At 37.2% G+C, this 21868-nt stretch overlaps 1 protein-coding gene across 1 annotated transcript in view; it reads right to left on the bottom strand.

Moving 5' to 3' along the window:
* LOC128855848 (short-chain dehydrogenase/reductase family 16C member 6) overlaps positions 1-21868 on the bottom strand; it is a 40500-nt gene that overhangs the window by 5982 nt on the left and 12650 nt on the right. The window contains exons 2-4 of the mRNA XM_054091055.1: positions 8560-8715; positions 3349-3525; positions 3200-3272 (exon numbers count right to left, since the gene is read on the bottom strand). Of these exons, the coding sequence (XP_053947030.1) occupies positions 3200-3272; positions 3349-3525; positions 8560-8715 (406 nt within the window). The remainder of the gene's footprint in view (positions 1-3199; positions 3273-3348; positions 3526-8559; positions 8716-21868) is intronic.

Here is a 21868-nt window from a genome sequence, read left to right as displayed (position 1 = left end):
TGCCATGACTGGCTTTACAGTAGGCCTTTCGATCAACCCAATTTTTAAGCACATTTTCGATTGTTTGGGCTCCAATTTCATGAATGGCAACTTCGATTTCGTGTTTTAAAGCATCAATCGTCTCTGGATTGTTCGCATAGCATTTGTCCTTAACGGCTCCCCACAAAAAATATTCCAACGGGCTTAAATCACAGCTCCGAGGCGGCCAATTGGTATCGGAATTTCGGCTGATTATTCGGTTTTCTAAAACGGTAGCCAAAAGTTCGAGTGTAACTTTGGCAGTGTGACAAAACCAAAATATCTTCCATGTTGAAACTAAATGTCGTCCATGCCATCCTCTTCAATTTTTGGAAACAACTCGTTGAGCATGTCACGGCAACGCTCGCCATTTACTGTAACCGCGGCTCCTCGCTCATTTTCGAAACAAATGCCGCCAGACCAAAAACCGCACCAAACAGTGACTCGTTGTGGATGCATTTGCTTCTCTACAGTAACGTGTGGATTTTCTAAGCCCCAAATCCGACAATTTTGCTTACTGACGTAGCCACCGATGTGAAAATCAGAAAAGAAGAAGAAGACTCGCCACTCTGGATATAGGTTTTCAATATTTCCCCATTTTGTTCAAGCGTATAGCGTCCCATTTCGTAAATGTCAAACCTTTAGGTAAATTATGAACACATTCGACATGCTATTTGTGTTACCATTCTCAAAAAAATAGGTGGCTCAAAAAGCAAACGCTATATGGCCCACCCTGTACTTCTATAGGCTTCTTAAGGCCGTCTGGGTGCAAGGAAATTAAGGGGTTAGAAGTAGTCAGAATTTTAAAAAAATTGGATTTTTTTTTGCATTTTCTTAAAGAATAATATCACAAAAATATTGTGTGAAAAATTGAAGTGAATCCGACAAATTCTTTTCGAGTTATTCCACAATTAACAACGGTCGCTCGGGCACTCCAGAGCTCGATAGCAAAACTTTAAATGCGTTTTTCTCAAAGCTATGTTTTTTGAACTGGTGATCTCTGTAACTTGAAAACTGCTTGGTAGATTTCAATAAAATTTATACTGTTTTTGAAAAACAGAAAAACAAACAAGGATTTTATTTTTGTTGTTTTTTTTAAATTTCAGTCTTTTTTAAACCATTCATTATCGGTTTTTTTCTCGAAAATCTGAAAAATATTTCTTGAGGCCGCCATATTGTTAATTTAAAAAAAAAAGATTCGATGAGGCACAAGATTCTCTATTATCAAAACTAATTTTTCTTGTCCGATTGATTTTAGATGAATCTCCAAGGACCTGTGATGATCACCGCAAGGGACTTCTGGAGAAACAGGCTCCACACAAACAGCGATAATTTTTAAAATTATTATAATTTTTTTTGAAATTTTGCTAAAGTCAAGTCGAAACATGTTGTAGTAATGGCATGTTTTTATTTTTGTAAAATAAGGCAACTGACTAGCAAAAAAAGTTATTGAAAATCACCATTTTTTCGGGCATTTGACTACATTTAACCCCTGAAAAGGGTTACAAATTTTTTGAAGTAAAACTTCTTAGGCGCCGATGGACGAGCGAAATGGAGACTAAAATTTGCGCATCATCATCATCGAGCAAATAAACGAGATGCACGAATCGTTATACCTGGTCTTCGTTGATTATGAAAAAGCTTTTTATCGACTTAATCACGAATACAAATGGTGTGCCTTACAACGAAAAGGAGTTCCTGACAATATTTTCGCCTTAATAAAGGCGCAATACGAATCCTTCGAGTGCCGAATCTCTCATAATGGAATCTTATCGGATGCCACCCAAATCAACGCTAGCGTAAGACAGGGCTGCATTCTGTCACCGTTTCTTTTCCTTGTTGTCAACGATGAGATACTTACTACATCAATGCTGGAAAAAGAGGAATGCTATGGCAACCGATTTCAATGGAACATCTCGAAGATCTAGATTTCGCTGAGAACAAAATGGATGTATCTACACGATTGCAAAAAGCAATAGGTGCATTCGCAAGTCTTCGTCCGGTATGGCAGTCCAAGCAAATGCACATTACAAGAAAAATACGGACCTTCAACTCCAATGTTAAATCAGTTCTGCTCTTCGCCTGTGAAACATGGGGTCTGTCTGCGGAAATTGTACAGAAGCTTCAGTGGTGGCCAGACGATTGGATACCTAACGCCGAATTGCATCGACGATGTCATCAAAAACCAATTGCAACTGAAATAAGAGAACGTAATAAGAGAAAATGGCACTGAAATTAGCAGACAAGCGCTGGACTGGAACCCCTAAGGACAGCGCAGAAGAGGCAGAACTAGGGGCTCTTGGCTACGCTGCATAGAAGAGGAATACAAAGCCTTTGACAAAACATTGACCTGGCACCAAGTGAAAAATATATCCGAGAAATTTGATCCTATGCTCCGCAATGGAGACGAAGGAATGATGATGATGACTTGGAGACTGGTCTCTATTCGGGTTCACATTCATGTTTCTTTTTTTTCTAAAATTTGAACTAGCTCGAGAAAGACGAAGTACTTCGATAAGTTACAAGCCTAAGGAAGATCTGGTAAGCTCCACCTATTAGGTAACCAAATAATCTATAACAAGAGGCGGCCGCTAACCTGGGGAACCGACGCCTTTTGTAGCCGCTCGCTCCAAGACAGTTGCTGTAAAATTTCGAGGGGCCTTTAAATTATGACCATAGGACGAAGTCGCACTTCTGTTGCAACGTAGTTGCTGTAAAATTTCGAGGGGCCTTTAAATCATGACCATATGACGAAGTCGCACTTCTGTTCTTAGAAGGATGATAAAAATGGAGTTGATTTGTGGATCACCACATGCAAGCTTCAAACTTTGAAAAAGGTTTTTTTCGTACGAGTCAAACCAAGCAAAAGAAAATTATGTGCATCTAAGTACTGGCTGGACTACTTGCTAATATAACTTTGCAGTTTGATCCACAAACTATAAAGCTAAGTAGCCGAGGTGAATGATTTTGATACATTACAAGTCTAAAGTGAAGTACATAGATAGATTTTTTTTTTTTAAGAAAATCACTAACGGAGTGACATTCCTCGTAGTGATACACGCAAGCCCCCTAAAATCTGCTCGAAAGATTAAATATATTTCTCAACACAAAACTAGTAACTACTTTGACTTAAGAATTACTAAGTTAATTTCCATAAATTTCGCACTATTTCAACACTCACCTGCCAAAGCTGCCACTGCCACAACATGTCCCGATTTTCGTGCTACCATTTTGGGTAGAAATTCTTTTACGGTCTGTAAGTTGGAAACATTTTTTCAGTACTTAAAAAGCAACATACAAATTAATGAGCCGAAACTCGGCGCCACTTACCATAATATACGAACCCAAATTAACCGTTAGTATGGTTTCAATTTCATCATTGCTCAAATGCGGTGTGGAAGTCATAGGCATTAACGATGCATTGTTGACCAAAATCTCAACAGGGCCCAACTCTTTTTCGACTTTCACAGCCATCAACTGTAATTCGCGTGGTGACGAAACATCGGTCTGTGTATAAATAAATAAATAAATACATTTTTTTTAACAACTCCTGCCATGAATTCAGCTTTAACGAGAATATAAAGCAGGTGCATACATTAATTTTAATAAACATAAAAAAGGTCTTGCAAAAGTGACGACTGGATGTCAGTAGTGAATAATTCCTAGTCAGTAGTGTCAGTAGTGAAAATTCCTGACTTTTTTATGGCATCTTTCACATTTCTTAAGTGGGCAGATGTGTAATTGTACACTATAGAAAAACGTATTAAAATTATTAAAACTTATTACAAAAATGGTCGATCTTTAAGGTAGAAAAATGGGAAATTTTTTTTTGAAAAATAAGAAAATGGCGGACTTTTGAAAAAAAGGTATGTTTTTCGGGTGGAAAATAAGGTCTGAAAAGAAACGAAAGTAGCACCTGCCAGAATGCCAAACCTACAGAATAACAATCAGTTTAACTTTTTCGTTTCAGATGTCCTGAAGAGCCAAAATCCTTTTGACAAGCAACCTATCTTTTTTTTAAAACGTTTACTTTGGTGCCACACTACTACAAAAAATATGTAAAAACAAATGTTATTGCTGTACACTATTTGATGTCAATAATAACATACTATAAAATCAAAACGATCGAATTTTATTTTCTTAAAAAAAATCCTAAAACATATCTATAAAAAAATAGTATTTGACCAGACTACTACCTTAAAAAAACATATCGCAAACTGCGTGAGTGTTTTGGTGGAAATAATCATCCGAATGAGTCGACAATTCAAAGTTTGGTGAAAAAATTGCAAGATGTTGGTTCTGTTCGAGATAGAAAAAGGACTGGCACATCAAAAACTGGGCCTCCTGTTGGAAATATTGCTGCTGTAACGCAAAGTGTTTCGTGTGTAGAAGTCCACGCAAGTGGAGAAAATTCCTGATTTTAATTCACTTGGAAGGGGCCAGGACGATTCTTCTGCATACGATCCAAGCAGCTCACAACAATCGGGTTTCGCCGAAGTAGCTTCCGAACACCCGTTAGAGAGCGAGCCAATGAGAAAAGGCAAAGCATCCCAGAATATCTGATTGTGCGCTCGATTTGACACTCGCCACTTAAAAATCCTTCCCCAATGAAAACACGAACAAAGCCATGAAAACTACTTATTCTGATGACGACCCCTACAATGAAGTAGGGACTATGATTTGAGGGCATGCACCTGGAATGTTCGGTCCGTTTATGATTCTTCTGCATGCGGTTCAACTTCCGGGATTAGCCCATGTATCCTCTGGGTAGCTTCCGAACAGCCGTTAGAGAGCGAGCCAATGTGAAAAGGCAAAGCATCTCAGAATATTTGATTGTGCGCTCGGTTTGAGATCCGCCACGTAAAAATTCCTCCCAAATGAAAACACAAACAAAACCTCAGATGAGAACTGCTTATTCTGATGACAACTCCAGCAACGAACTAAGGACTATGATTTGAGGGTATGCATCTGGAATGTTCGGTCCTTTTATGGGGAAGGTGCCTCTGTCCGGCTGGTTGATGTCCTCGTGAGAGCAAAAGCTAACATTACTGCCATTCAAGAGATACGATGGACGCGGCAAGGCAAGAAGAGCATTCGATCTTGCAACGTTTACTAAAGCTGACATGCAAAGAAGCACCAATTCGGTATTGGATTTGTAGTGGGATAAAGACTTCATCGCCAAATACTGTCGTTCTCCCCAGTAGACAAGCGTCTCACAATAATCCGCATCAAAGCGTGATTTTTTAACAACTTCCTCATGTGCGCCCATGTCCCGATGGAAAAGAAGAACGATGCAACCAAAGATCCCTTCTATAAGCGCCTGGAATGTTCCTTTGAGCGCTGCTCCGCCACGACATAAAAATCAAGCTTGGCGGCTTCAATTCCAGGGTGAGCAAGGAAAGAATTTTTGGTCACACAGTCGCAAAATTCAGCCTGCACAACGAAACATCCGGTTAACGGATAGAGGTTGACCAACTTCGCCGGGGCCCGAAACATGGTAGTCTGCATCACCAGATTCCAGCATAAAAAATACTCCAAGCTACGTGGCTGTCTTCTGATCGGAAAACACGAAACCAGATCGATTATCTTGTGATAGATGGAAGACATGCTTCTAGTGTTTTAGATGTACGTACGATCCGAGAACCCAACATCGACTCGGATCACTACTTTGTTGCAGCCAAGATACGCACGCGCCTCTGGCAGCAAAACTCTATCTAACTAGGCAAAGAAGGTCGACATCGGAAAGCTGCAATCGCAACAGACATCCAAAAGAGTCGCCTCTCGACTTTCACTTCCGCTCTCTGAGAGTACTTTCCAACAAACCGACATGCATAAGCAATGGAGCAACATTTCTCGTACTCTACGTACCGCCGTCGAAGAAGAAATCGGTAGGAAACAGTAGGTACGACGAGGAAAGTCATGCTGGCGCAGAAAGAGAAGATGCTGCCTATAGAGCCATGCTGCGATCGGGCGCAACGCGAGCCATGTGGGATCGCTTCTGGGAGCTGAAAAAGTAAGAGAAACGTATTATCCGAAAGAAGAAACGAAAGGCTGAAATACGTGAGCGCGAGGAGCTTAAGATACTGAACAACAACAATAATGCCCAAAAATTGTACCAGAAAGTTCGGCGACTTGCAGAAGATTTCGAGTTTGTATATGTTTTATTTCAAAACAACATCTAGGCGCGTCTTTTGAAAGACCCTTTAGTAAGAAAAAACAAAAAAAACAACTCCAACTACTGAAGCATGATTTCACGTCCAACCATATGCAAATATTCAAGTGCGTAAGGAGAACCGCCTTGCATGTAATTGGCTTATATTTACAGCTGCAAGTCAAATTAAAATTACTTTGTATGCATTTGTGTAAACCCACACACACACACATACAAGTGCATACTGTGAGCGTCAAAATGAAGTGTACAACTTTGAGTCTTACGATATCATCACTTTTTTTATAGTTTTTACTCCATCTGATCATAATTATTATATTTCATATTTTAGAAATGATTTCTCCGAAAATGAGGTACTGTCTTACTTTCTTTTTTGGTCCAAGATACGCGCAAGGGCTTTTTTTGGGGGAAGGCAAAAATAAAAGTATATTTTTATTTAATATTTATTTTACACAGAATACAGAAATTTAAATTTGTTCTGTTACATTTATATCATCTTCTTCCGGAACATCACAAAAATACAACTTTATTCTAAAAAAATGCTTTCAAGTGAATCATTGAAAGTATTGCCCAGCGCTGGCTATTACTTTTCCCCATCTTTCTGTACATCTCGTACACCGTCGCGGTAAAACTCTTCATCTTTTGAGGCTATCCACGGATCAAGCCATTCTTTGATGTCCTCATATGAATGGAACTGCTGGTCACCTAGACCATGTGCCATCGATCGGAACAGGTGTTAATTGGACAGCACAATGTCTGAAGAACATGGCGAGTGGGGTAGGATTTCCCATTTGAGTGTTTCCAGGTAAGTTTTAACGAGTTTGGCAACGTGAGTCCGAGCGTTGTCATGCTGTAGAATCACTCTCCGCGTATTGCGGCCGCTTCTCGCGCAGGGCTCGGCGCAATCGCATCAATTGAAGTCGATAGCGATCCTTGATGGTTTTGCTTGGTTTCAACAGTTCATAATAAATAACACCAACTTGGTCCCACCAAATACATAGCATAACCTTCGCAGCGTAAATATTCGGCCGAGACGACGACGTAGAAGCGTGACCGGGCAGTCCTCATGACTTTCTTTTCTTTGGATTGCTGTAATGAATCTATTTTTCATCACCCGTCACGATGCGATGAAGAAAACCCTTCCTTTTCGCTTTTTTGCCGCTGGAACAGTTGTTCACAGGCGAAAAAACAACGTTCTTTGGTTTTAACTCATAAGGAACCCAAGTCCCCTGTTTCTGAATCATTCCCAAAGCATGGAATCGCCTGGAAATGGATTGACGGGTAACTCCTAATACTGGAGCAAACTCTTCTTACATTTGACATGGATCCTCATTGAGCAATGCCTCCAATTCAGCGTCTTCATAATTGCGCCAATGTTACGCGGGCGTCACGGAGAAGATAGAGCTCTTCATCTGCTGTAGGTGGTGGTTGGACTCCGGTTACGGCATTCGAGGTGATCGGGAGCTTAAGACGGTGGTGGTGGTCTCCCGGTGAATGTCGTTTCTACACACTGTCTGGTCCAGTAGATGGCTGTTTGTTTTTTCCGGATCTCGTCGACGTAATTGAGGAGGTGTCTTCTGACGTGCCTGAGAGGCGGCTCTGGCTCAAGCAAGTGTCTGCAAGGATGAAACCTGCGGTAGCACCCAAGCTGAAACTGTTTGCTGAGTTGTTTATTGTGCTTCGTTACTGGGAGCATCTGTGCCTCGTTATGAAGATGTGGAGCCCTGTCTAGTGATCCGAGATTCTTGGTCGAAGCTATTTGATGACGTCTTTCCAATAATGAAACGGGCTAACGGAATTTGGCTAAGAATGCACTTGCATTAAAAAATGTATGTCAATAGTGATGAAAGAACTAAACAAATCTGGCGGGATGGTATTGATAGTCACGAAACCATCGATATGTCGTAAAATAACACCCGCTATCGGCAATAGTTTAGCAGCTCTACTATGAAGATTTATATGCAAAGAGCTGTCAAAACCTATAGGGCAGTTTTGACGTCAGCAATTGATTCGTTTGGAGAGAGCATTGGCAGAAAAATTACCAGAGTGTGGACGTTTGGACACGAGTACGTAATTTTCTAAAAGTCTGATCGCAAAAAGTTATATATTTTGAAAGATCATACTTTGAGTATTGAACAAATTGAGACGTAATTGAATTAAAGTCGTTTAGTCCGCTATTCCTACGCTATAGAACTAATAAATGAGTTCCTATAATAAGATCCTAAAATAAATACGAACTCTTCAGAGATAGTCTCATTGTTTTGACGCTCATAGTATAATGTATGAACACTGCATACGTATATGTATATGTATTCGTAGTCAGTTAAACACACATGCATCGACCTTGCAACGCTTCTGCTCTGCATGCCTACCTTGTATGCTTTGGCCACGGCACTTGGTATTTTGGTAATGAGGTCAACCGTTTCGTAGCAGCCTTTTGAGTTCACATCCACAATGGCCAATTTGCAACCCTTCCGAGCCAGCTCAATGGCGATTTCCCGGCCAAGGCCATTACCTGCACCGGTCACCTAAGGAGAGAACCGAAAATTTGTGGTCAACAAGATGCATGAAAGGATGTAAAATTATATAATATTGGCATGAAATAAAATTGAATAAAGCAAATTAAATCGGTGGCAAAGTAATCATACACAAACAAATAAAGATATTCCAAATATGCAGGTTTGTGCTGCATTTCGGCACGATTTTTAAAGCAAGCCAATGCATATCCTCGACAATCGGTGCTATGTTTCGTAATGACGCGGGCTTAAATTGGGTCAAGGACTGTCACTTAAGTAAAATTCTCCAAAAAAATTTTACGTTGTTGCAATAAAATCTTTTTTATTTGTATTTTATTTGGGAGTGAGATCGAATAGGAAGGGAAAAAATTAGATGATTATTAATTTTGATTTGATTTTGTGTTTTATTTTCGAGGAAGATCGAATAGATTCTTCTCATTTAAACGCATCAGAAGCAAAACTTTCAATGGCAAAAAAATTGGATGATTATTAATTCCGATTCCCGGAAAATTTCTTCTTTTATATTGTAATTTTCCTTTTTAATTTTGTTTTTTCTTTTTTAATTTTTTTTTTCTTTTATAATTTTGTTTTTTTATTTTTCTTTTTCTTTTATATATTTTTTTTTTTTTGTGGTATTTTCGAGTAAGATCGAATAGATTATTCTCATTTAAACGCATCAGAAGTAAGACTTTTAAGGGCAAAAAAATTAGATAATTATTAATTTCGATTCCCGGAAAATTGCAGCATAAGCATGTAATTTTTTGTTTAATGTTTTTTTTCTTATATATTTTTTTTATAATTTTTCCTTTTACACAAGGCTGTAAATCTTTTTTTATATTGTTTTTTTTTTTGGTTTTGTGTTTTATTTTCGAGTAAGATCGAATAGGTTCTTCTCATTTAAACGAAACGAAAAAATTAGATTATTATTTATTTCGATTCCCGGAAAATTGCAGCATAAGCATGTAATTTTTTTTCTTAAATTTTTTTTCATTTATAATTTTTTTTCTTTTATAATTTTTTTTTATTTCGAGTAGATCGAATAGGTTCTTCTCATTTAAACGCATCAGAAGCATAACCTTTAGGGCAAAAAAATTAGATGATTATTTATTTCTTTCTTTCTTTTATAATTTTTTTTTTCTTTTATAATTTTTCTTTTACACAAGGCTGTAAATATTTTTTTATATTTTTTTTTTTTGATTTTGTGTTTTATTTTCGAGTAAGATGGAATAGATTCTTCTCATTTAAACGAAACGAAAAAATTAGATTATTATTTATTTCGATTCCCGGAAAATTGCAGCATAAGTATGTAATTTTTTTTTAATTTAATTTTTTTTCTTTAATATTTTTTTTTCAGTTTTTTTTTATAATTTTTTTTCTTTTATTATTTTTTTTTTAAGTTTTTTTTCTTTTATAATTCTTTTTTTCTTTTATAATTTCTTTTATAATTTTTTTTTTAAGTTTCTTTTTCGTATTAATTTTTCTTTTATAATTTTTTTTATTTATTTTTTCTTTTTTCCACCACTTTTGATTGCCTCTAAATTTTTTTTATTTTTTAATTCCAAGTATCCCATGCATTTAAGCGCAAAGCTTATGTCACTCACTTCTAATACAAAACGTGCTGTGCATCTAAAGATATATGTACACACACACATACTAACATGTATGTATGCATCGGTAAATACGGACTACTTGTCTCCCCCTGAATATTAATTGCATTATTTCGATAATAAAAAAATCTCATTTCCCCGCCAAAGAAGCCTCAATCGTACATAATTGGTGTGTGTGAGTGTGCGTGCTTATGTGTGAGTGCGCGCGTATGTCTCTCTCTATAGTCACAACTTGAGCGCAAGTAGCCCTATGCACACACACATGCATTCTGCTGCATGCACATCCGAATGCGTCCATCGCTAACTCAATTAATGTCTTTTATTCGTTCTAATGATGCGCCACTCACAGGAACCCACTTTGTAGTGTAGCATCAACAATTCAAGTACGCCACCCAGTTGCAGCAATCATCAGCATCGTCATCAGCATAGTCATCATCATCATCATCTATATGAATGCGAATATAGAGTCAGTCAGCAACAAGCAGCAGGCGGCGACCAGCAGCCAGCAGCCAGCAGCCAGCAGCCAGCCAAGGCAACCCATTAAGTCCACGTTATAGCTGCAGCTTTAGCCTTACAATGTGCAGCAGTCAATGTAATCAAATGCGCTACGTTCTGAAATTTCTCATTCGACGTTTTTGTTTTGTTGCACACACACACGCCACATTAAACGTACTTGGTTGCTCGCTTGCTTATTGTCTTCGTATTACTCATACGCCCCAGTGAGCGGCCACTCAAAATATCTCAAATTGCATGCGAGACGAGTAAATATTATATATGCGCGTACATAGTTTCATGCTTCAACTTACTTACGAATTTGCATGTGCGAATATGTGTATACACATATGCACATATATTTTTACATATATATGTATGCGCGTGCACGTATTTGCATGCATGTGCTTGTTTGACATTTTATTAACGGGGTGCCGAGACCTTTGCGCCTGACCCCTGCCGCTCACTCTCGCTGTTGGTTGCGCGCGTTTAGCTGCTTTGCGGTCAATGTTTGTAGATATTTGTAGATGCTATTGTGTGTGTGTGGGCATGTGCTGCATAGCTCACCATTGACAAGCAGCAGTTAGCACGAGACATCTCTTGCCTGTATGCGCAAACATATGCTAATTGCGCTTTTAACACAAAAAATTCCCATGTTTTCCTTTCATCATCGTGATTTGAATTAATTTTTTTCTTTTCACATATTTCCCATTCATATTTCCCACATTTTGCAATTCTTTTACACAAGCATGTTTCTCTTTCTCTTTCAATTTTAATGTTTTTTTCCTTCTTCTTTTTAATTTTTTTCTGCTTTTGTGTTTTTTGTATTTTTACTTTGCTGCGCTATTTGTCTCATCTGCTTTTTATGTGTTGCGCCTTTTTTTCGCTTTGCTGTTGGCAGCAATTTTATACCGTTAATTATACGACTTTAGTTAGTTGTACCAACTTAAGTCAGAAAGCATTGCTGATTTGCACAAAAGTTGTTTGAATAGAAGTAAAAAAGTCGCGTGTAAATTTTATGTCATTTTTTATATTTTTTTTAATAGTTGCTCTAACGACCATTAAGTGTGCTAAATGATAGTAATTTGCATGTAAATTTAAGTAATTAAGCAACTAAATTTGGGTTAACATTTGAAGATGCATAGGAAATTCATCAAAACTTGCTAAGCATTCTAGATATCTGCGCGCGTATCGGCGATTTGTGCTGACAAATTGGAAAATTAAGTCGTGTTATTTGGTTGTATTGACCCCAAACGACCCCACAGGCAAACTATAACGTAGATGACTGATCACTAACAACTCACAAACAATTAACGAAAAACCCCTATTAAATGTTATTGAACGGTTTACAACGAAGTGTTGAGTTCTATGTTCGGTAATTGACAGGCCTAGTACTTTAATTAAAACCTCAAATGCTTGATTTTTCTATTGTGCTCAGAAAATCATTTTAGACTAATTTTTGGTTAAAATGGAAGACTTTGAAATACTTTTTTTTCTTAGATTCTTATGTGCTTTACCTTGAACAAATAAAAATACCTTCCCTGCAACGGGTTTGGGTCGATCATTGATCTAACGTTTGCTAGTTCAGGTATCGCTAGATTATGCCAATGGAGCATAAGAGATGTCTACACCCACAGCGATAATTTCCGACATAAAAACTAGCAACAAACATTCAGTCTCCACTCGGCAGCCATCTGATTGGAAGATCATCATAAGTACTTGATACTGAAGTTTTTAAAATAATGCTACAAAACGCTTCCTGTTCGGGTTCCGCCAACAACATGGCTAAATGCGTAATGAAGAGTATTACAGCGGCTTGTGATGCATCGATGAAAAGAAAAACTGCATATAAATCGCAAAGTGCTGTTTACTGGTGGAATGAGAAAATGTCCATGCTTCGTAAGGAATGCCTAAAGGCAAGAAGGAAATTCCAAAGGTCTAGAGGGAGTGTAAAGTATGGTAAATAATTTTGAAGCAGCAAGAAAAGCTTTTAAAAACGCTATTAAAGAGAGTAAGCCAAACAGCTTTTTGGAACTTTGCGATGATGCCGAAAGAAACCCTTGGGACTCCGCATACAGCATAGTAGCCAAAAAGCTTAAGAGCAGCAAATCTGCAGCGCCTATGTGCCCTTCTTTCATGGCTAAAATCGTGGATACGCTATTTCCAAAACATAAACGTTTGGTATCCCCAATCATCAACACCAAGTTAACCGAATTCGACTTCATTACAGAGGATGAAATAATAAGGGCTACAAGCAGTTTAGCAGACTCAAAAGCCCGTGGACCGGATGGAGTGCCAAATAAATGCTTGAAGCTAGCAATCGGACAACTAATCAAAGTGTTTAACAACTTATTCAATAGTTGCCTTTCGGAGGGCACCTTCCCGTCAATTTGGAAACGCCAAAATTTAATTTTGCTTCCAAAATCAGGTAAATCAGCGGAGGAGCTGTCGAGCTACAGACCAATATGTCTAACCGACTCTGCGGGTACGGTGCTCGAACGAATTTTATCCGATCGACTAGACACGGAAGTCAGATGAAAGAGAGGCCTGTCCGAAAATCAATTCGGATTTAGAAAGGGGAAGCCAACGATAGGTGCAGTATCTTCAGCAAACCAGCTTGCAACGGAAGCAATCAGCGGCACCCGCTGGCTAAATGGCTCCAAAGAGTACTGCCTGATTATCACCCTAAACATTAGAAATGCATTCAACTCTGCAAACTGGGCGAAAACCTTAGATGGCCTAGAGCGAATTGGGGCATCCATGTACCTGAGGAGAATATTGCGCAGTTACTTCGATGGCCGAATTCTATGGTAGAGTACATCAAAGGGACGAAAAAAAGTTTAAATAACAAGTGGCGCTCCACAGGGATCGGTTCTCGGGCCATTGCTGTGGAATATAATGTACGACGGTGTTCTCCGTGTCAGGATTCCAGAAAGAACCAAGATAATTGCTTTGCCGACGACATTGCCGTTGTGATAACGGCTAAAATCTTGACGATATCCGCAACAATGCGATCCATGCGGTTTTCAGCGTGCATTCTTGGCTAGCCCAAAATAAGCTAGACCTAGCGCAGCAAAAGACCGAAGCAATCCTTATATCCAGCAGAAAAAAGCCAGAAGAGATCTCTTTTAGAATCGGAGACTTTGACATAACGACCACTCCCGCAATCAAATACTTGGGAATAATGATAGACAAAAGGCTGTCTTTCAAAGCACACTTCGTGTACGCCAACAAAAAAGCATCCACCACCACGACGGCGCTGTCGAGGCTGATATGAAACGTACGAGGACCAAAACCAAATCGCCGTCAGCTTCTGGCTAATGTCGTGAAAAGCCAAATTTCGAATTAGCATTGAAAGCAGCATTAAAAGAAGAATGGCTTAATATTGGACGAAGAATTTACGAAAAAATTAGTGCACTCAATGCTGAATAGATTGTAAGCCGTATTAAAACAAAAAGACCTTCCAACGAAGAACTAACTTTTAAGGGTATTTTTAAATTTTAAACATATAAAAAAACTGTGCCTATACTTTTGTCCAGCAAATATTGCTGTACTTTTACTTTTAATTTATGGTTTAAGCACTGTGAATTTTCAAAAATTAAAACTTTATTTTTAAACCAAAATGTATAAATATGCGTAACTTGGAATAAACAGTTTTTGTTATTGTTGATTTGAAAAACTTGATTTTTATTCCATTGTTCTGTATTGTGCCTATACTTATGTCCGTCACTATATATTTTTTTTATTTAAAACCATATCACTTGGGTGTCCGAGTTGTTTATTGACCCACTGCAGTTAAACAAAAGTATGAGTTTTAAATTTATTATTAAAATAAATGCAAATTTAGATTTCGGAAGGAAAAACAAAGCGTTGTGTGTTATGACAGAATTATTAGACGCTAAAAACTTATGAGTCATACTGACATATGCATAAGTATATAAGTAAATACACATGTACATATATACAGGGTGAACGATTCAAAACACCATAACTTTTTTGTGTGAAATTAGTTTTTATTGACTTCAAAGACAAAATTGTTCAAAAATGATTACAATTTCAACATATATTCACTTTAGTTGGATATGACCACCTTTTGCCTTGACTATAGCCTTCAAACGGTCAAACAATGAGTTGCATGCTGCACGAATGTCATCTTGAGGTATTTTGGCCCATTCTTGTATAAACGCTTTTTTCAGCGCGTCCATACTGGCATATTTTTTAGTCCTCACCTTGCTCACCCAAAATGGACCAGATGGAATAGTCCATCGGATTTGCGTCTGGCGAATTCGAAAGCCATTGTGTGGACGAAATGAAGTGTGGAACATGATTTTTTAACCATTCTTGGTTCACACGAGCTTTATGAGACGGTGCCGAATCCTGTTGGAACGTCCATGGTCTACGACCGAAATGTTTGCGTGTCGACTGCTCTAAAGCAGTTTCTAAAACATTTTCCCGATAATAAGTCGCATTCACTTTGACACCAGGCTCGATAAAAACGATAACGATTGGAGAGCGTCCATCAGCCGTCACTGCGACCCAAACCATTACTTCGAGTGGTCATACGTAGGCTCAAATTCTCGTATGAGCGTTCGGTGAAGTAAACACGATCGTATTTATGTACTGCTCAATTGGGAAATTTTTTTCATCAGAAAACACAATGTTAGGAAACTCGCCACGTTCGTGCAAGCGCAACAACTCCTTTGCTCTTTCGCACCGAACTTTTTTTTGCTGGGGTGAAAGATCGTGTGCTTTTTGGAACTTCTAAGCCTTGACCTTGAGCTCATTTTTCAATATGCGTCGAATGTTGTCTTGCGATATTTTCAGTTCTTTGGCCATTTTTCTTCCACTTCGACGTGGATTTCGTTCAAGCCGAGCCTTCACTTTCCGAACCAGTTCTAGCGTTGTTGCGGTTTTTTTTTGGTCCACCTCCATAGCGTTTTGCCATGCTCCCAGTATCACTGCAACGTTTTATAGTGCGATACACAAACATTTTATCCACTTTGAGGTGACTGAGCTCACGAACAATGGCTGGTTTTGATTTTCCAGCCAAATATAACGCAATCACACTATTTTGTCTGAATTCCATCACAGAAAAAAAAATTCAACAATTATAAACAATATATTGAACTGTCATTAGAACAATTTTGGCGTTGATGTCATGAGCTGTTTTACAGATACAAGCAGTGTGAAGTTGGTAACACTTCATATCGTTCACCCTGTATATATATTGCCCATTTAATCAATGACATTTTGCCATCTCTCAGGCAGCGTCATAAAACTTGACACGTTCATAAAATTTCTGGTTTTTATTAGCAGAAAACTGAATCAGATACGATTTGGCACCATCATCATTATTGAAATTTTTACCATTCAAGGAGTTTTGTAAAGGTCGAAACAAAAGGGGGTGCAAAGTCAGGACTATATGGTGGATGTGGCAAAACATCCCAACCAAGCTTCAGTAATTTTTGCCGAGTGTCCAAAGATGTGTGTGGCCTTGCATTGTCATGGTGGAATGCAATACTTTTTCGATTTGTCAATTGGGGCCGCTTTTCTTCAACTGCATTGTTTCATTTCGTTAGTTGTTCAATGTAGACATCAGAATTGATCGTTCGGTTGGGTGGTAAGAGTTCAAAGTAGACAATTCCTTTGCTTCACCTGGCCTGCTCCACGATCTTTTCTGCTTGATATTATTGTAAACAACCCATTTCTCACCGCCAGTTATCAGTCGTTTTAAAAAAGGATCTTTTTCATTACGTTTCTTTAGCAAATCGCAGCTGTCAATGCGTTTCTTTCAGTTCGTGAGGAGCCCATGTATCGAGTTTTGCTTTGATTAGGGCGTCATCAACTTCAACTGGACGGCCAGAGCGTTTTTCATCTTTGAGTGAAAAATTACCAGAACGAAATTTGACGCATAATTTTTTATGAGCTTGCGATGCGGTTTTCCTTTTGCGGAAATAAAAACGCAAAATATTACGAAAAGTTCTTTTTGATTTTCCATTTTTCAACGAACGCCAATCGAAAACTACGCAACCGATCAATAAATTTTTTTTACTGATTGACAGGTGAATTGGCAACTATCAAATAACAAAGCTGTTTTACATTTGTACTATGTCTGCAAGCCTAAAAAACTCAACTGAAGCCATCTATGAATGAAATCCGCAATTACCAACCCAATATTTTTTGATTTAAAACCATATCACTTGGGTGACCGAGTTCTTTATTGAGCCACTGAAGCTAAAACAAGTATGAGTTTTAAATTTATTATTAAAAAAATGTAAATATAGATTTCGGAACAAAAAAAATGTGTTGAATATTTTGACAGAATCATTAGACGCTAAAAACTTATGAGTCAAGCTGACATAAAAACAATATTTACATATGTATGTGCATGCAGTAAATTAGAAATGAAACCAGTCGAACGCAAAATGAAATTAAAACATTAGCATTTTAAATAAATGAGACATTTGAGCACGTCTTGCCGAAAATCGACGCAAAATTCCTGAAGCAATAAAAATAATCGTAAATAATTGGGCTTAAATGGATGTATTTATGTATGTGAGTGTGAATGCCTATGTGTACATACCTATGTACGTATGTGTTTTATATATAAGTATGTATCTATATACATATTTCTAATACATACAAGCAGTAAATGAGCACAGCCCTTTAGTTAAGTGCGCATAACTCAAAGCTTTTGTGTATCTATAGGAAGTATTGTATTTTTGTAAAAAAACAAATACCTATCAAAGACAATTCGAGTAATCAAATTGACAAAATGTGCGCATCTACAACGCGAATCATCATGCTAATTGAACGCGGCATACAAATCAAATCAGCTTAAATCATCGCAGCTTTTAAGATATGCAGGCATACAAATTTTAAAGCCAAACAGAAAACCGGCGAGAGGCCAATAGATTGTAAACTATGACTTGTTTACGCGTATGTCCCATAAAAGTACAGAATAAGTTCCAAAATTATTTATAAAACTATTTTTTAAAACAATTTTAAAGTCACCTATACTACTTTTTTCCGATCAAAATATTTACTGTTAGTTAACACCAAATTAAATGCGTAAAATTAATCATCCCATTTGGTTTTTGAATAACTTTTTTAATGAATAAAAAAAACAATTTTGAGTGGTGGAATTTTTATGTTGCCCTTTAGGCGCTCCATTTCTTGTTTTTGTGGATACTGCAGTTGTCTAGTTCACAAGTGTGAAATATGATTGACATATGGCGCCATAAAAAATAGGAACTCGTAAGGTTCTTATAATAATAGACTTACAATAAATAAATAAATATAAATAAATTAATTAATTAACTGATCAAATTGTAAAACTTTTCATATTTTTTATTAGCAGATGAACGAAGGAAAAAATATAAAAAGGTAAGGCATAGCCGATTTGGAAGATTTCAACTTAAGGGGTCACATGCGTCCAGAATATTCAAAAATCGATTTTTTTCGATATTTCAAAAGTACAGTGCACTCGGGAAAACGTCAACACTAGTTTACGTCAACATCCCAAAACGTCAACCCTTAATTTTTTACATTGTCTACTCTAAAACGTCAACTTTAAATAAATCAAAATTTTGAATTAAGCAACAGTTAAAATACACAGTTTTGATCACACACACACACATTTATTTCATGAAATTAGTTCAGAATTCGGGTATTCCCCTTATATTTAAGTACATATGTACATATTTATGTATGTAGAATAGAAAAAAAATGCCATCTCAATGTGTTGTCTTTTTTATGTTCAGTTGATTTTTCGTTCTCGTAAGTGCCACATTACCAAAATGTGTTCAAAACAACCGAAAGTGCTTAAATTACAAGAAAAGGCAAATATTTTGGTAATATATGGTATCTCAAAATCAACAATTAGCAAGATAAAAATGAAAAAAAAAAAATTTTTGGACTGTGTCAATAATACGCTTTCCGGCCCGGGAAAAAGAAAGACATTAAGAGCATCAGAGTTGCCGAAAATGGAAAAGCGCCTGTATCAATGGTTTGTAAAGCAGAGAGAAAATCATTATCCGGTTAATGCATTAGCGCTCAAACAAAAGGCTAAAGAGATTCATCTAAAAATAAAAGAAAAGGAATGTTCTTTTAACGCAAGTGATGGATGGTTGCAAGGTTTTAAAAAAAGATATGGAGTTCGCCTGCTTAAAATAACCGGAGAAAAGCTATCTTCACAGCCTTTGCTGGTCGAACCATTTAAAATCAAACTTAAACAAAAAATTGAAGAAATGGGTCTTTGCCATGATCAATTGTACAATGCTGATGAGTCTGGCTTATTTTGGAAAATTTTGTCAGAAAAGTCTTACGTATCAAGTGCCGAAAAAACTGTTCCGGGCGTAAAGACAGAAAAACAACGCGTTACTTTTTTATGTTGTGCTAATGCTTCCGGAAATCATAAGCTTAAATTGTTGGTGATTGGGAAGGCAAAAAATCCACGCATTTTCAAAAATTTTAACTGCCCAACTGAGTACAAGAGTTCCAAGTCCTCATGGATGACATCAGCTATTTTCTACGATTGGTTTCACAAATCCTTTGTGCCACAGGTTAATATTTGTTCTGCTACAGAAAAATATCGCTTTTAATAACTAAGATTTTCTAATTTTAGGTAACAGATTTTCTTTTAAAAAAGACAATAAAACCAAACGAAGCTGTCGAAATATTTAACCGGGCTTTGGATTGGGCTCAATGCGAGAATGTTGAGCAAAATGGCCTAAATGTATTAAGACGTTTACGAGAGAAAGCTCTCCTCCAAGTATTGGAAAGGAAAAAACAACAGAAAAAAATAACCGATTTTTTTTAGATGCATAAGTATGTATATGAAATGTGATCTCTTTTGAAATGCGTTCCTTTAGTTTTAGTTAGGCTGAAAGCCTTTTTTGTTCTTTTTTTGTATTTGTTTATGTTTAGTTTAAGTTTATAGTCAATAAAAACGTTTAAAGCACACTATCAATATGTTTTTTTATTAAAAGTTTCTACATTCATAAACGTCAACAATTTGTTAAACGTCAACACTCGTGGTTTTAATTAGTTGACGTTTTCCCGAGCGCACTGTATAGTATCTTAAGAACATACTGTGAAATTTTCATTTGGAAATTCCCAGTATTATAACTTCTACATACATCACATTTACTAGGTAGAAAGCGGTTCGTGCGCTCCTGTACCTCAAACTCTAAACTCGTTTTTCTCGAAACTACTTTTTCCGGTACGGTCTGCATGATAACTCATGCAGTTTTCAATATTTTTTATGCGTTTTTTTTAATATTCGAAAGTGTTTCCTCTATAGATTTGATTTTTGAAATTTTTATTAAAAAATTTATAAACATAATTAAAATGTGACATTTATGACGTAAAACGCATACTTTTTTTAAAATGCCGTAAATTGTAAGATTTTTCGAAATTCAAAAATACGCCTCCACAGACTATAACTACAACTTTATTTCACAAGAATTTTTTTACTTTTTACAGACCCATCAACATTTCAAGGAGAAATGATGCAGGCCGTCTAGCAACTTTTTTTCATTGTACTTTGGGTCACGCGATTTTATATATACTAATTTTTTTAAAGAAAATTTACCATAAATATTTTTAAGCTTAAGTACTAATAAATAATGTATAATTATTTTTTTATATTTATTTCTATTGTTATCCCTTCTAAACACAGTTTTTCTTTTAGCGCATTAGAATTACATAAAATTCATTGTGAACTAAAGCACGTAGGCGGCCGCCATAGCGGAAAGGGTTGGTGCGTGACCACCATTCGGAATTCACAGAGAGAACGTAGGTTCGAATCTCGGCGAAACACCAAAATTAAGAAAAACATTTTTCTAATAGCGGTCGCCCCGCGGCAGGCAATGGCAAACCTCCGAGTGTATTTCTACCATGAAAAAGCTCCTCATAAAAATATTTCCCATTCGGCTTGAAACTGCAGGACCCTGTAAGAACAACAAGACGCACACCATAAATAGGAGGAGAAGCTCGGCCAAACACCCAGAAAGGGTGTACCCCCGAATTATAGTTATATACAAGGTAAAGTCCAAAATAAACAAGACTGAGCTAAAATAGCAACGATAGGAGCTTTGTTCTGATAACTTCGAGTTCATTTACTTAAAATAATCCCCTCTGGCCTCGATGCACTGTTTTGCATGATCTAAAAGCTTTTCTAAAGAGTGTTTCAGGTCATTGACCGGAATCCGGAATGTCCCTCAGGACGTCGGTACAAGCCTTTTGGATGGTATCTACGGATGCAAAACGTTTTCCTTTCATGGCCAAATGCAATTTTCCAAATAGGTAGAAGTCACAGGAAGCCATATCAGGCGAATACGGAGAGTGATAGATGGTTAAAATGCGATTTCTAGTCAAAAAATCAGTCACAAGAGTGGATCGATGAGCATTCGTGCATTTTCATGCAATAAACGTCAGATTCCTCCTTCGCAGTATTCGGTATTCAGGGCGAATTCGACGAATGTGATGCAACAAACGCACGAATTCCTTGCGGACAATTCCCTTGAAATCGTAAAAACAAATGAGCATCGACTTGATTTTTGACTTCTCCACACGTGATTTTTTAGGTGGTGGCTCATCTGGGGCTTTTCATTCGGCACTTTGACACTTAGTTTCAGGTTCATGCTGGAAACACTACGTTTCATCACCAGTTACGATGTTGTAAAGGAAGTTCTCGTCTTTTCTCGCCTCATTAATGAGGTCTTTCGAATATTGAATTCTGAGTAATTTTTGGTCCTCAGTAAACTTGTGGGAAATGAAACGTGCACAGGCCTTTCGTAAGCCAAAATGATCAGTTAAAATGGGATAAATCGATGTTTTAGAGATATTCAACTCTGATTCCATGAATTTCAACGATGATTTCGGTTCATTTTTGATAAATTTACGAACCATTTCGGTGGAGCTTTCGTTAATTGCTGATTTTGAACGGCCCGTATGTTCATTGTCATTTATGTCCTCACAACCATCTCTGAAGCGTCTAAACCACTCATGAACTCTGGCACGACATAGACAATCATCGCCAGAAACTTTTTTCATCAATTCCA

The sequence above is a fragment of the Anastrepha ludens genome, chromosome 2, assembly GCF_028408465.1.
Source record: "Anastrepha ludens isolate Willacy chromosome 2, idAnaLude1.1, whole genome shotgun sequence".
Taxonomy (NCBI): domain Eukaryota; kingdom Metazoa; phylum Arthropoda; class Insecta; order Diptera; family Tephritidae; genus Anastrepha; species Anastrepha ludens.
This window is presented reverse-complemented; position numbering and strand designations above follow the sequence as displayed.